Here is a 17,360-nt window from a genome sequence, read left to right as displayed (position 1 = left end):
AGCCTCTTTTTGTATTAAAAGGTCAAACAAGCGGCAAAGATATCCATTTGAGACCTAAACACTTCTGAATGTAAGGCAGCTACAAAACAGCTTTTTGCAGAGATACAATATCTATGCCTAAAAGTATTATGTAGGGTCTACCTTACAATGTGAAGCACCTTGAGGCGACTGTTGTTGTGATTTGGCGCTGTATAAATAAAAATTAATTAAATTGAATGAAATGTATGTATATATGCCTAATGTACAATGCAGAGCACTGCTACTGGTAGCCACTTGATTTTTTTAAACATAAACATGCATGTTGTCACTTATAATGTATGCTACTATCTTTATAGAACATGTTGCATGGTGTCATCATATAGTAGCTTGTCCAGCAGAGTGGTTCTGGCACCCGGTGGTGGTGAAGTCATGGGGATATAATGGTTTACAATAAACACACAAATGCTGCATCTCCAGTGCCCATTTTATTAATCTGCTGTCTTGGACAGAGCTTTGGAACATGCTCCTGTTGTTGGAAACTGCCAAAGCACGTGCCTCCAGATAAAAAACAACAAACAAAAAAGGTAAATGACGTTGAAAATCCTGAAAAGCAACAAGTGGATCTCTGAGTTAGGATTTCTCTGTCACAAACAAAAGGTAGCCAGCACTACAGAACAGGTGGAGGGGGGGACTTAGCCACTAATAGCTGTCATTCTGAATAATAGTAATGCCAGAAGTAGGAACTGCTCATGTACATGTACCTACAAACATTCCACCATAAATGCAAAGTTAACGCAATCTTGCTGCCTTAAAATCTAAATGACAGACGTCAAAACACTTTTGTTCAGCAAAATGCATCACCATGTCTCCTCTGTTGTCATATACTGGTGAGCAGGTACATTTACTTGATTACTGTTAAGACGACACAGCAATTTGTGATCTACTAAGCCCAAACGTTCAAGGTTCAGGTGCTGTACAATTTGATATGTTATAAATGTAGACAAAACCCCCCATGAATCCTTATATGACTAAAGATCTCTTTCCGTTCCCCGTTGGCCCTTTTATTAAATCATCTGCAGGAGTTCTTAAACACAGCCTAAATATTCAGTCAGTCATCTAAATGAGCCAGCCACACGCAGCGACTCGGAGTGAACGTGCAGGCCTCCCAGCATGCAACAAAGTCATTCTACGTTTCCGAGTAGTAATTACAGTCAACAGATCACAAATCATTCCCGCCGCAAGCAACTCTTCACTTTGTACTACAGTATGACAAACTCTGAACTTGGGGACTGAGTGCATTAACACCTGGTAAGATGAAAGATGTAGCTGTGCCCTGATTCAGACATTCACCCACACTTAATACTGCTAGTTGTCTATGCTAAAGTCCGGTGGAAGTCAGACTGTGACCGTGTACTTAGACAGGCAATAGAGTGCAATGTTGACAATACATCAGGCTTTAAGTGCCTGAGGCAAATCAATAGCACAAAAGGCTTTGGCAGATGGATACAGACTAAGGCTTTCTTTCCACTAATTTATTTTTATTTTTCATTCCTATGTCAGGCCATTAGAGACGTCTGACCGATTAACTCTACAATTCATCACGCGTCAACACACCCACCACCATCGATTCACTCAGCCCCATGCTTTGAGCCATCATTAAGCCCCTCCACATCTGCCCTCACTTATAGACGAGTGTGTTTCGCTATGACTGTGTCAGACGCTGAGGAATAATGTTGGCATACAGTAGCTATGCATATTCACACAAGTCATTATACAAACGTTACAGTAGAATCCCCTTGCACTATTTACAAATAATATAATAATACCAATGATAAGGACTGACAGAGAAACACTACAGGTGGCCAGAAGCTTGGCGCCACTATCAAAGCTATAAACAAACATGTTAAAAAAATAAAATAAAATATATCAAAACTGAAGCAGACTGTATGAAAATCAAAATTTGTGCCATTGCCAAATCTATCTATCTATCTATCTATCTATCTATCTATCTATCTATCTATCTATCTATCTATCTATCTATCTATCTAATTTAGACCTGCGATGCATTGCATCGGGTTTTATATACGATTGCAAATATTATGTACAGTGGGGCAAGAAAGTATTTAGTCAGCCACCGATTGTGCAAGTTCCCCCACTTAAAATGATGACAGAGGTCAGTAAGTTGCACCAGAGGTACACTTCAACTGTGAGAGACAGAATGTGAAAAAAAAAAAAAAAAAAAAAATCCATGAATCCACATGGTAGGATTTGTGAAGAATTTATTCGTAAATCAGGGTGGAAAATAAGTATTTGGTCACCTCAAACAAGGAAAATCTCTGGCTCTCACAGACCTGTAACGTCTTCTGTAAGAAGCTTTTCTGTCCCCCACTCGTTACCTGTATGAATGGCACCTGTTTGAACTCATCATCTGTATAAAAGACACCTGTCCACAGCCTCAAACAGTCAGACTCCAAACTCCGCCATGGCCAAGACCAAAGAGCTTTCGAAGGACACCAGGAAAAGTATTGTAGACCTGCACCAGACTGGGAAGAGTGAATCTACAATAGGCAAGCAGCTTGGTGTGAAAAAATCAACTGCGGGAGCAATCATCAGAAAATGGAAGACATACAAGACCACTGATAATCTCCCTCGATCTGGGGCTCCACGCAAGATCTCATCCCGTGGGGTCAAAATGATCATGAGAACGGTGAGCAAAGATCCCAGAACCACACGGGGGGACCTGGTGAATGACCTGCAGAGAGCTGGGACCAAAGTAACAAAGGTCACCATCAGTAACACACTACAACGGCAGGGAATCAAATCCCGCAGTGCCAGACGTGTTCCGCTGCTGAAGCCAGTGCATGTCCAGGCCCGTCTGAAGTTTGCCAGAGAGCACATGGATGATACAGCAGAGGATTGGGAGAATGTCATGTGGTCAGATGAAACCAAAGTAGAACTTTTTGGTATAAACTCAACTCGTCGTGTTTGGAGGAAGAAGAATACTGAGTTGCATCCTAAGAACACCATACCTACTGTGAAGCATGGGGGTGGAAACATCATGCTATGGGGCTGTTTTTCTGCCAAGGAGACAGGACGACTGATCCGTGTTAAGGACAGAATGAATGGGGCCATGTATCGTGAGATTTTGGGCCAAAACCTCCTTCCATCAGTGTGAACTTTGAAGATGAAACGAGGCTGGGTCTTCCAACATGACAATGATCCAAAACACACCAACAAAGGAGTGGCTCCGTAAGAAGCATTTGAAAGTCCTGGAGTGGCCTAGCCAGTCTCCAGACCTCAACCCCATAGAAAATCTGTGGCGGGAGTTGAAAGTCCGTGTTGCTCGGCGACAGCCCCAAAACATCACTGCTCTCGAGAAGATCTGCATGGAGGAATGGGCCAAAATACCAGCTACTGTGTGTGCAAACCTGGTAAAGACCTATAGTAAACGTTTGACCTCTGTTATTGCCAACAAAGGTTATGTTACAAAGTATTGAGTTGTATTTTTGTTATTGACCAAATACTTATTTTCCACCCTGATTTACGAATAAATTCTTTACAAATCCTACCATGTGGATTCATGGATATTTTTTTCACATTCTGTCTCTCACAGTTGAAGTGTACCTCTGGTGCAAGTTACTGACCTCTGTCATCATTTTAGGTGGGGGAACTTGCACAATCGGTGGCTGACTAAATACTTTTTTGCCCCACTGTATAAGCTACTCTATGTAAGCTGTATTAAAAGACAGAAACAATGAATAGAGAGAAAACATATAATACTCATATATGTATGCACAAAGCAAAATCTATTTCAACAAGCAGTATAAAAGATGGATTTGTCCAACTGAAAATCTCAAATTCAAGGTCATTCTCCAGCCTTCTCTCAGCTTCGTTTCTGTCTTCTTTGTTATGACAAAAACAGGCCATGGCCACCCACCCCCACCCCCCCAAAAAACACAAAACAACCAAAAACTAACGCTGCAAACACACCTGTGATGTGTGAATAAAGGTTTGGTGCACTGCAAGCAGCAGGGTGCCATCTCTCAGGAAGGAGCCCTGTGTCATTGTCAGCAACCAAAGGAAATGACATGAGAAGCACATCCAAATCAGAAAGCAAGCTCAGCTACAAGCCAGTGGAGACAGTTGAGAACAGTGCTGCACAAGGGCAGTTACATTTGAGGTAAAAAATCATGCAAGAATTTTAATATGCACCTCCTGTGGCATCGTGTTTGGCTCATAAAATTCAATGCTAGAGAATTGATAGCAGACTAACAAATAACACATTGATAGTAGACTAACAAAATCCTTCGCTATGAATACATAAAATGAAGAGTGGAAGCTGTAAACTAGATTGCAATAAAAACAAGATTTGCACAGTAATTAATATTTTTAGCTTTTAGTTTTTATTGCAGAATTGCAGGAAACATTTTTGTGTGCACACTAATAAAGAAGCTATCATTTGACACAGACACCAACATTCTTCATGAATTTATTTAATTTAACCAGTTATTAGAATTTTTGATGAATGTGTTGAATAAAAATGAGAAGGATGTCCTGTTAATTGACTTCTTCAAGTAAACTTAAACTAACACTACTGATCTATATTGGCTTTGTCGCATTAAAACATAAATATATGAGAAGCAAGTGGCCCTGCCACGTTCCTTTAACAGGCTGAGGATGAGTACAGTGCCTCCACTGCAGTGTGATATAAAGGACCAGACAGCATATGCTGAAGGCTTTCTTTCCTTCTGTGTGTGTACTTAAATGTGTTTATGCAGTCACATTGAAGGGACTTGAAGGGACACAAAGAAAGAACCCACGATATAAATCATGAAATTTTAAAGGGAAAACTTTGTTTAATGTTAAAGTAAGGTTACTGTTAGGTTCAGGTAAGTCTATGTTCTTTTGAAATGATGAAAATTGAACTGTGCGTGTGTTACATTTTCCAAATATTTAGTCTTCAAAAATCTAATCATTCTACTTTTCAGAACAAACTGATAAAAACTGAAAATGTTCCACACGGTTTGGTGCATAATAATTTGGACAGTAACATTATTGTCACAATGGGAATCACCAACTGCTCTGTCTCACCCTGAGATACTTTTTGAGACCCAGGCAGTCGCTTCTTGTGGCTGATTGTTTGTAGATCATTCTACCTTCAGTTTTGTCTTCAGTAAATGGAATGCACATCTAGTTAGGCTCTATCCATCTAGAAGTCCTAGAACTGCTTTTGTGGCATATTCTGGGTCATTATTCACTAGCAGTACATGCTCATGCTGAAATATAGTTTGGTCTGTTTTTCCTGTTGGCTGAGAAATGAAATGAAAATTACAGTGCTTTTAAAAAGTGTTGTAGGTGCAAAAATGCCAAAAGACGCTGCAAAAACTGTAAAAACATATTTTAGCCCATTGCTAGGTGGTTACTAGGCGACAAGACTGTGTAGTCATATATCATGTATAGCTCAACTTTTGAACACATAAATAAGATATGATGATTAAAACAATGGGATCCTTTCATAAGGCATTGTAGGTGCATAAATGCAAAAAATTGGTCATTTTAACATCATTAACATAAACCTTCAGAGTGAACTGTTGTAAAATGGCACTATATGAATAAAACTTGTGTGAGCTGAATAATTTTGTAATTACATGAATATAATTCTACAGATAACTAGAAGAGAAATTCTTACTTAACCTCTTACTTAACCTCTTACTTAACCTCTTATATGTCAGATATGAATTAATACAGTCAAGTTAACAATGTCTGTTGCTGTTAATGCTAACTGCAGTTGCAGTTGTATCAGTTCTTTGCAGTAATACAAGTTTCAGGAGGATGCTTATAATATGAAAAAGAAGCAATATGGTGCTCTGTTTCAGTCAGCATTAAATGAATAAAGCTTTGATACGCTGGGGAATATGGAGCTGTTATCAGTGAGATAAAATTGTGCTGGGCTAGATTTGGAGTGAATCCCTCATGCTTAGGTAAGCAATCCGATGGCAGACCTTGCCACTACCAATAAAAACAACTATGAGAGGTAATAGCTTAATGCAAATACATTGAATGACTATTGCAGAAATAAAGAAATGTTGGAAAGACAATTCTTGTCTGGTCTGTTTTCTTTTCTTTTTTAAAAAAAAATCCAATTTACATAAGCTCTTCTATAAACTGGCTTTAGAACATCAAGACATTTTTCCAGGAGTCCAACTTTTACAAATTTTGTTTTAAAAGTGTCTAAAACAAAACAACAAAAATTGAGAGGGTGACCTTTTGCAGCTACTAAGTAAGAGAAGTAAGTAACGAAGGAGAGAAGGAAATTTATAGGGGTATGGTAAGGGTGTAATACTGAGATACATTCAGGATTAAGGCAATGTGATCAAGAGGACAAAGAGTAAAAAAAATAAAGGGTGAATTTTTTTAAAGAGTGTTACAAAGAAAAAACGTTTTTTTTTTCAAAGAGCACCAAGATGACAGAGAATGAGTGAACCTGTCTGAACTCATTTCCTCTCTGTCCCTCAAAGTCCACTCTCAAACAGCAAGTCTCTTCACCAGAGCCAAGCAGAGTCAGGCAGAGGGTCATGAACTCAGTCAAATGACACCTAATGATTTAATCAGAGACTCAGCAGTGCAGGTTTATCTTCCATTACAGGTGCAATGAACTCTTGTGAAACACGGCTATAGTCTTCATCTTTTAAGCTGCAAGAGGAAGGACCTGTTATTAATGGATATTAATTGACTGATAAGGCTGCATGTTTAGGACACCTGAGTGTTAAAAAAAAACTATATACAAAGTCTGAATTAAACAAAATATACACAGAATTAGTGACAAAGGGCAAAAGTCCAATTTATTCTCAGCAATGAGGACCAAGATCTGGCAACGGTTGTACGGGGACCAGATACCTCACAGCAACAAGACAGATACCCCAAACTCCAGAAGGAGCTTCCACAGGACACCCTGAGGGACGAGGTTCAATACCTACTGTACAGTTTACACGTGTAGACTTGTTGGGCAAACCCTGATACACCTTCAAATACCCTTGAGGGAATACTCCAGTGTTCCATGACCAGGACAAAAACCACAATGTTCCTTCAGAATCTGAGGTTTCAACTAACAGACACACTCACCTCCTCCTGGCATGGGCCTACCCAGTAAAGCTGAGAAACCCCTGAAGTTTGAACACACTCGCCAGCCCCCCTTCATGAAAAGAGGAAGTAGAACCACAGTCTGCTAATCCAGAGGCCCTGTCACCGACTAACACACAGTGTTGTAGAGTGGTGTCAGCCACAACAGCATCACGATATCCAGGGCCCTAATAAACTCAGAGAGAATCTCACCCACCCAAGAAGATCTGCCACTAAGGAGCTGATTATTTACCTCAGTGACCTCACCCCGAGTGATTTGTTCCTATGCTCTCTGTCGACTATAGAAGGCATGTCAGGGGGATTGAGGAGCTCTTCAAAGTAGTTCTTCTATCATGTCCTCAGTTCAGCAGAGGTCAGCAGAGTCCCATCAGCCCTCCTTGCTTTGGCTACTGCCAGAGTTGCAGTAACCTTACTGCATGGTAGCAATCGCCCTTATAGGGGTGTTTTGTCCATAAAATGTTTGTAAAGCACATTTAGCCTGGCCCTTCACCTAGAACACATTTACCTTGGGAGACCCTACAGGGCCAACGACAACACTGCTTCTAGTATCACCAGGGTACACCAATCCCTCTGCAAGATAAGGTGGTGATTCATTCTATTTCAAATGAAAGGATACAATAGAAATAAAAATAGATATAAAAAAGACATAAAAGCACACACAGCAATTATTATTGTTTCATGCATTACTGGGCTAGTCTGTTTCCTGCTTCTGGACGAGTGGTTGAAGAATCACTTCTTAATATGAGAAACAAAGTACTTCTAAAATGTATGTGTGCTCATGATGCAGAAGAATATATTTTAGACTCTCCAGGACTCTAAGTACTTGTCTCCTAGACTCCTTAATTACAATATTTGATTAAACATACTTTCACAGTTTGAATTAAAACTGGATCTTTTTTATTGTCATTTTTGATATAGTCTTTTTTAATGTGGCTGTGCCCTTATCCAAAATAATAAAACAAAGCCATGCTAACTTAAACCTTGATTTTTATATAAGAAACTGTTGGTATGGAGCACAAAAGATTATCATACAGTTTCCTAGATTGATTTTTTTTTTCTAAAACTACATTTCCTCTACTACAGCTACTTTAGCCCACAGAGTTGGACAGCTCATAGTTTGGATAAGTTGTCCTGTCTCTAAATAGATGTGTATCATCTTCTAAGAGGACTTCCTGCCAAAAAGTTGGATACATCAGAAAATATCCTATTTTCAAGGACAAAATATGTTAACATTATATTAACAATGGACATGTAGAATCCGGAACTATTGGCCACGAAATTTAAAATCTTATATCAGTAAAAGCCTAAATGCTGAAGGCCAAGAGCACCTCAGATCACGATCCAACATATCTCTGAAGCAGCCTGTCTTCCCTCAGGAGGTGTTGACACCCAATGTTTATTGAGTATGCTTTGAATTTAATCTATTTAATCTCCACCACCAGTACCACCAGCAGCTGCTTAGGGACGCACTTTCTCCCCCGAGTCCTCTGATATGGTGGTCCTACCCCTGTGTGGAGCTGCTGCTCTGTGGCCTGCTGTGGCTAATCTGTTGGCTGGCAGTGCTGGACAGTGATCTTTATCAATAGCACTGAGCAGATGGATGTGTGGACCCCTGTGGGGCCTCTGGAGAATACTAAAAAGAGGCACAGAGCCTCTCTCTAGGCTCAGCCCTTCGCGCAACAGATAGACACACTTGGTTCCTTTTTTTAAGCCTCTTCACTCTTCTGCACACATTTACCTGCTCCATTACCTGGTGCCAATCATCCAGGTTTATAGGACAAATAAAGCAATCTGTCCTGTGTCTACATGCCTGGTGGAAGGACTTTAGAGAGCAGTGCCTTCTCATCACTCACACATCTTGAACATACGTCACCGAGGTAGTAGATTACATTGCTTATGCATGCCTGCATGAATGGTAAACACTGCAGTGCTAAGCAAACTCCCCATCTGGTCTCACTTGTCTGATTGTTCTCGTTAGCTCCCCCCTCCTGCCTCCACCTTCCCCTTTGCTACAGTCCGTGGCATGCAAACTTCTAACATCCATAGAGAAAGGAAGAAAATCATTACTTTAAATCATTTTGGCTGTTGTGAGAGTCGCTCAGGACAGAAGAGCTGAGGATGGTAAAGCTCAGGCTGTCCTCATTGATCTGTGCAACCCTCTAATCTCATTAACTGGCTCTTGATTTATTGAGATGGGGCTCAGAGTGCATCAAGGTTATGGAAGCAAACACCCGGACTGCTCCCCCGCGCTGAGGGTCGCATGGAATTGAGGTCAATTGACTATTCGCTGCACCCACGCTCCCACAATCCCTTACACCAGCTATTGCCTTCTCATTAACGGCAATTTGGGGGTGGGGCGAGGTGAATGGTGTTGGAGGCGACAGGCTTAGTGGGAAGAAAGAGAGCATTAGGGGATAAATTATCAGCCCTAATGAGGTGAGGCAGGACTGGATCCAGTCATCAGAATCTTACAAGCTACACAACAGTGCTAATAATGCAGCACCGACAATACAGGCATCAAACAGAGCTATTGATTACACTGCAGCACACAGGTAAATTGACCAATAAATAAAGATACAACCCAAACACACACCCACTGTAATTATACAGCTATTGAGCCACTGTGATATATGACAGAGGCAATTTGCTATTTGTTGCATATGGTTTGAGTAATTGGGAGCGCGATAATAATGCTGTTACAACTGACAGCAGCCATGTTTTAATAGCTATAGCGCAGGTGTGAATGTGTGCGTGAATGGTTGTCAGTTTCTCTATGTTAGCCCTATGATAGACCAGGGAGTCCAGGGAGTACCCCTTGCCCTATGACCTCTAAGATAGGGTCCAACACCTCCATGGTTGAATGGATGGATGGAGGGAGGGATGGATGAGAAATTGGCTTAAAAGACTAAAGCTGAAGACGAGCTGATAATGCCAAAGGCTGACAAAACCTCACCTTGTTTCCACTGACATCCTAAGGAAGGAAAGAAAACCTTATGACTAAATAAATACGCTAAAACTAATCTGCACTGGAAAACACAGTGTATATATGACATCAGTGTTAAAAAATATTGATATAACTGCCACTAAAAAAATGCAAAATGGGGCATGAAAAACAAACTGTGTGTATCTATTCCTGAAACTGTTTTTATTATATTAGTACGTGTGATATTTGTCCAAAAGTTGATTCTGTTCATCTGGACGTAGCGTTTTCAGTGGGAGAAACGGTTCATTCAAGGGACTTCTTCAAGTCACTTCCTTCCTCTATGGATGTTAAAAGCCACAGAGACAGAGACTAAGCGAAAACCTGTAGTGATCCCGTATGTGTCTGGAGTATCGGAAAAGTTGAGACGCATTTTTCCTAAACACCAGGTCTCTGTGGCTTTTAAACCCCAAAACACGCTGCGCCAAAAATTGGTCCACCCCAAGGATCGGGTCCCCCGACACAGAGTAACATAGTGTACGCTGTTAGGTGCCAGGAGGATTGCCAGGATTTATACATCGGGGAAACCAAACAACCTCTGGCAAAGCGGATGGCACAACACAGAAGAGCTACCTCGTCAGGCCAGGACTCTGCAGTCTATTTACACCTACAGGCCAGTGGACACTCTTTCAAGGATGAGGATGTACACATCCTGGACAGGGAGGAACGCTGGTTTGAGCGCGGAGTCAAGGAGGCCATTTATGTGAAAAGGGAAAGTCCATCTCTGAATCGAGGAGGGGCCTAAGGGTACATCTTTCACCATCTTACAATGCTGTGATTGCAGCCATTCCCCAACTCTCTGTGAATGGTACTCGTGGCCGTTGATCAGTCGTCTTTGATCAGTGGTTGTTGATCAATGGTCATGAGAATTTGCATAATTATGATGAAGGAGACCTCCCAGCCCATTGTACCTTCAGTGGGCTAGTTTCAGTCATTATGCAAATGTACTGTTTATAAGATTGGGGAAACCTGCAGTCAGCTGAGACTGAAGAAGTCACTTGGATGAGTGACGAAACGTTTCTCCCATAAAACGCTACGTCCAGATGAACAGAATCAACTTTTGGGGATTTACTTTCCTGGATGATTGAGAATGCATCAAGATGTGTGATATTTGTATTTAACATCAGTGCCACTCACGGGAATACAGTGGTTCTATTTTGTACATCCATAAAGTCAGAGTAACAGGAAACCACAGAAGAGAACTGCAGCAGCCTTGAAGAGCTGAGCTTCATGGTAAAATCAGATCTGCAACGCTTTAACAAAAAGTGAGTCACAGCTCTGTGAGGGGCTCCTGTGTTTATGTCAAATTTACATTTATTTACATGGATTACCTAGAAGCACAACATTGCTAGATTGAACCATCTTCAAGCTTAAATGTTGCTCCCCTTCCATGTATTAAAATGCATCAAAAAACAGTCGGGGCTCTTGGCGGTGTTTTTACACTAACAGTTTTTGACTCCTGTAAAAATGTGGTTGGTAAATGCGGACATCTCCATTGTTAGGCTCCAACTTGCTAATTTCTTTTTCCAAGCAGAATACGGCAGGAATACAAATCATCTTTTTTATAGTCACATATTACTAAGATCAAATGAATTATCGCTCCTGCAAATATGACTTTATGTTTAAAGCCATTATGTTCACCTGCTTCTGCTTCGTGATAAGAGATTTTTGATTGAGAGCAGCCAGGCATACTAGGACAAGAGACGCAGTCATCGTATTTAATTCAAGAGATTAATGAATTCTGATTGGTGCAGGTAAGTAAGTAACATCACAAATAAGGGAATTCACATCTGTAAAACAAGCTAAACTTTTTCATTGTAGCAAAACCGATGATGAGTTGATGGAGAAGCTAATTTTAGATGGAAGTCCAATTCTGACCAGTTACACTGTTTACTGTCATTTAACCTCAAATCAGAAAGAATACTCTTTTAAACCAACTCAAATTTAGTATGGAGAATCGCCACTGCTAATGAGAGCTGGGGCTCTTTCCACAGCTAAGCAATCTTCAGCAGTTTTAGGGAAGGCACAGCATCAATGGAGGAGTCAGGCAAAGGCCATGTTTGCCTTTGTGTTTTTTTCCCAACATGTATCAGCTGTGCCGTGTGCATTTTTCAACCCTGGTTGTAACTTTCAAAATTAAGGTTTTTCCTGTGTCATTTGGGGCAAGCAATTTGAAGTGCGTGATAGTGCCATCCGATGCTGATTCTAAATGCATTGAAAACACGAGAGATTTCTGGACACACAAACATAATCTCTTCTCACCACTTGGACCACTTGCTAGATTCGGCTCCCTGCAGTTTTGTGTACTTCTCAAAGATCAAATGTGGAAGGACTTTTGGTTTAACAGAACGGGGAGCTTTAAAAGTACAAGGGGTAGCAATGGAGCCACCGAGAAGATAAAGATACAGGGTGTGCTGAAATTCATCCAAATGCTGATTTTTGCTCATTTTCCACCATGTTTAGAATGAATTAGGGAAAAACTATAGATTAGAGTTTAATTCTGTTTTCTGCATGAGCAAAATTTATTCCATTCCAACTTTTCATTAAGCCAAAAAGTTCATATAGAAGTGAAGTAGAAATGAACTGGATGAACTTTGCCTACAAATTAGAACCTGCAATAGAACATGTAACAGACCTGGGTCATTTTCACATATCAACTGTATGCTGCTGATCTCTACAAAGATCTGCAGATGTGGGTGATGCACAGTCTGACACGAAAGCAGACTGTTTTCTAAATTTGTCATGTAGGAATCTACTATAGTAGAATATTTATTTGTTGTTGTTTTTTTTCCATTATAATTGACATACTTATATTAAATACTAAGGTTATATGGCACATTTAGCTAAATAGCATGAGTGGGAGGGGGATTTCAGTATTGTGTGTTATTGAAATTGGTGATTGCGACTATTTGCAATGACTGGGCAACCACTGATATTTTCTAGTCACGAGTTCTATTTTTACTGTTTTGCGACTCAGCCATTAATGTCAGAACTGTTCTGCCGTAAAACATCTCACCAAGACTGTAGCTGAGCAGCCCCTTGACAAACTGCATTAATCAGCCTTCCATGGTTGCATATGGCTGACTGTGGTTGCATATGACATATGCGGACGTATGAATTTCCTCGTTCCAGATATGATCTAGAACAGGGAATACAAACTGTAACTGTTCAACAGGATACGATGAATATGATAGACTGAAGGAGTCTTGTGTAGTTGTAGTTCATAAAATAATCCCAAATAAAATGTAAATGAATATGATTGCATATTGTACTATTTTGTTGCTGTAATGGTATGTTAAATGTATGGTACATGTATGTACTGTACGTTACATATTTATTATTTAGTTGTGCTTAAATATTTTTGTTTCTTGTGCCCAGTCTTCCCTGGCCCAGACAAGACAATATCTCATCATCATCATCATCATCGTGATAACTGTAATCATCACCACTAGTGGTTGGCACTCACCACATCATACCACAAGTCCTGCAGTTTTGCTCATATTCAGTTGTCTGACCATGAAAAATGTCCTTTGTTATCAAAGCTGACGTTCACAGGTGGGGTTGTTCATGTTTAGTCAACCTGACAGTTAAACACTACCAGAAATACGAGAATATGAAAAAGAAAAAGAAAAAAGCAACAGCTCTCCTCTCTCTTTGATGGGAAGTTGTAAACAAGCAAGACAGAACAGAAGACTGCACCTCAAACCAGCTCGGTTCAGAAGTATTTTTAACTACAAAAGTACTTTGTTCTGGGACTTCACTGCCCTTCCATGAACATACTTGGAAAACATAAGAAAGCCAGAGCACACCGGCTTTTTACAGAGAACGGAAGACAAAGCAGCAAAAAGCGTCCAGGCAATACCTGGGGGCGATCGTGGCTCAAGAGTTGGGCGTTTGTCTTGTCTTGTAATCTAGCTTGCCATCACCAATGTGTGGATGTGTGGATGATTGTGTATAGTGTAAAGTGCTTTGGGGTCTTTAGGACCAAGTAAAGTGCTATACAAATACAGGCCATTTACCTGGACGGACATCAGCCACAATATATTTGCCATTTATGAAACATGTTTAACCACAGCAAAAAAAACTGTGGCCAAGCTTTCTGAATGCTTTCGCATTTTAAAGTAGTCAGCGAATCTCTTTTTTCTTCTCCCATTTCACTAATTAGGAAATTAGTGGGTAGAATCACCAAGAATTTTTACAAGATTGAATATTAGAAATTTCCAGTTAGCTACCATCTTATATAAATTTATAAAATATCCAAACATAATTCACCTCAGCTGACAGCTGTCAGGACTCTTTGGCTCATTGTTGTATTTAACAACATAACTACTGAAACCTCATGTGTTTATGTGTTTGTTACCAGTTTCTTACCTGGTATTCACTGGGCCAGAAAGTGCTCACAGCAAGCTCCACCTGGTGCCACTGGCGACCCTGGGAGCCTGAGATATTCCAAACTGCACTGCCCTTGGGACCCGAGTTTACCCGGACATAGACTTGGAGGTCCCCGGGGCTGTGGCCATCACGGCTGTATAGGAAGTAGCTGAACTGGATGCAATGAGTGTCGTTCTCACTGAGCGGGAGCAGAAGGAGCTGAGCCCTTTGGCCACCATAATGCTGCGAAGAATTCACCATCATGAAGGACCCTGGTATGAAAAAAAGAAAATTAACACTGATTAGAGAATAGCCTATTTTCTCTTAACTTTAGTTCTCGGTATCACAAAAGACTGCACTCATAGTTTTCATTTACTATCGGCAGAGTCTCACAGGGAGCCTACCGAGAGCACTTGGACAGAGAAAGGGAAGTTTGAAAGTTTAGCGCTGATAAAACTAAATGACCTTGCCAAGCAGATTCATCTTCTAAACAAGCGGCAGCTACACCTACACCCACTTTACAAACAGCAGCCATTTCAGCATTTTCACCTGCCATATTGAGCTAACTAACCTGAAATATAAAAAAATAACAAGATCCAAGTCTTTGGGCTTCACCTGTAACACCTCAGCCACGGATAGGTATGTCAACCCTAGATATGTTAGTTTTGAGCCGCTGAAGAATGTCTGCCTTCTTCTTATTTTTAAACTGCCAAAAAAGAACCTGAGAGCTAAAGTTGACAGGTTCAAGGTTGTTACTCGGAATATCTGTGAAATCCTCTCTGGCTATTTGTCTGTATTTGGTCTGTCTCTGCTACCTGCTTTCACAGGGCCATCAGTTTTGCAGCACTGTCTCAGATCTGGTGTGTTCAAAAGGACAGAGTGGATGTCAGATTGGACTTTCATTTTGGACTGAGGTTCACAGAGTCACTGCTGGCTCTCTCATCCCGGCAGCACACCAGAGATTCCCTGGCCATGAGAAGAGCATCACATTATACAGTGGGGAAAATAAAGGGTGAGGCTTGCCTTTGACTGTGGCCTTCAAAACAGTATAAAGTCAGTTTAAAGTGGGAGAAAATGGAATGGAAAATACAATCTTTATTTATTTATTTTTTTACCCGTGTTTTCTGCCACAAGCAGATGCCTATTCAGTATTCAAAAACAGCAACATTTCAACATGACATCTTAATACTTCTACGGCCAACATTTTTTAACAAGCCCAACCCTATATATCAAAACAAAAACAGTCAAAAACTCACTTTAGAATGAATGATGATGAAATATTATATGGAGGACAAATAGCTTTGAGTTTGAAATTTCCATTGAAAGAAAGTAATTAAAATAACATTTAGGGATGAGTGTGGATATGGAGTATATAGATACAGGAAGGTCTAGCTTATGTGGCAAGAGTGGTTTTATAAACATGTTCTGTAAACAGGTAACCATGGAATTTAAAATCAGTAAATTGAAATTTTGAAATATTTGGTCATTCTTGGTATGCATAAAACCCATTTCATGTTTGAGCTGCAGCGGTAGTTTAAGACCCTCTAAAAAGCTGTTCATCCTGTAAGAGCTGATTATAAGATGGATAGGCAGTGGCATTTGGGCTCAATAAATGTTCAAATTACACAAAAAATCAGTCATAAGCAGTTTGCAATGTTGCTTTTAGATGTCTTGAGTAATTTCTAAAGCTCTTCTTTTATCAGAATTGTTGAGCTGAACTTGTTTTTGTATTACTTCTAGAACCTTGCCAGTTTATTATTGGGCTGATATATGTATCAGTATCTGCATTTCTAACATATAAACAGATACTTAATAACTAATGTTAAATAAATTTGTTTGTTTTGATATTGTAATATCATATTTTTAAATCAGTTGAAATTATAGGTCCCAAGGTCAGTGCACTTAGAATATCTCGCTTAGAATCTTATTTCATGAATTACTTATTATTATACTATCACCATGAAAAACAATACCAAGCTCTTTCACTGGTGGAAAATCGTTGGAGATACAGAGAAACCTAGAATCTGAAGAAAAGAATGACAGCTATACAGTACAGTGGGAAATATAATTATTTGATCCTCTGTTTCGAAGTTTGCTGACGTACAAAGAACAGTCTCTATTTTTTGTGGCGGTTAATCTGTTCCTCTAGCAGAAAAGCAACCCCAAAGCATAATGTTTCATACTTGATTGTGGGGCCGATGTTCATTGGGTCATACTCTGCATTTCTCTTTTACCAAACATGGCGGGCCCAGTTGATGCAAGATAGCTTAATTTTAAATCTGACCCCAGAACTTTCTACCAATCCTCCTCAGAATCATTTAGAGGGAAAAACGTAAGATGGGCCTCTACATGTGCCTTCTTAAGCAGAGGGACCTTGCAAGATTTAAAACCATTATGGCGTAGCGTGTTACCAGTGGTGTTCTTAGTGACTGTCCCCCCAACTGCCTTCAGATCATTAACAAGCTTTTCTCATGTAGTTTCAGGCTCATCCACCACCTTTCTTTCTTTCCTTTCATGCTCCAGATCAAGAATGGCTTTGTAATCCTTTTCAGCTTTACACCGATCTATCATCTTGTCCCTGACATCATTTGACAGCTCTTTGGTCTTGCCAATGGCGGTGGAGATGCTGGAAGACATTGATTCTGTGGACAGCTGTACTTTACACACATAAAATACTTATTCCGCTCACTGGCGTGCCAATCAACTTTTATCTAACTTGTTTTTCCAGATCTTTGGTTGATATTTTTTTCTATTTCCATTAAAATGAAACTAACCTAAAATTACATTTTTATGTTTGTTTTTTGAAAGTGAGCAGACTTATGAATTCAGCAGGGGATCAAATAATCTAAATGGAAATGTACAGCTTAGGACAGTGGTTCCCAAACTTTTT

General features: G+C 40.1%; 1 protein-coding gene across 1 annotated transcript in view; it reads right to left on the bottom strand.

Annotated features, from left to right (window-relative positions):
• Positions 1-17,360, bottom strand: part of LOC146610073 (receptor-type tyrosine-protein phosphatase U-like) — a 259,644-nt gene that overhangs the window by 109,271 nt on the left and 133,013 nt on the right. Inside the window, exon 3 of the mRNA XM_085346904.1 lies at positions 14,471-14,742. Within this exon, the coding sequence (XP_085203030.1) occupies positions 14,471-14,742 (272 nt within the window). The remainder of the gene's footprint in view (positions 1-14,470; positions 14,743-17,360) is intronic.

This window comes from Diplotaxodon limnothrissa, linkage group LG22, assembly GCF_057381915.1.
Source record: "Diplotaxodon limnothrissa isolate DT_005_m linkage group LG22, D_limnothrissa_male_GT1.1, whole genome shotgun sequence".
Classification (NCBI taxonomy): Eukaryota; Metazoa; Chordata; class Actinopteri; order Cichliformes; family Cichlidae; genus Diplotaxodon; species Diplotaxodon limnothrissa.
Note: the sequence above shows the minus strand (reverse complement) of the source record. Positions and strands in the feature narration are given on the sequence as shown.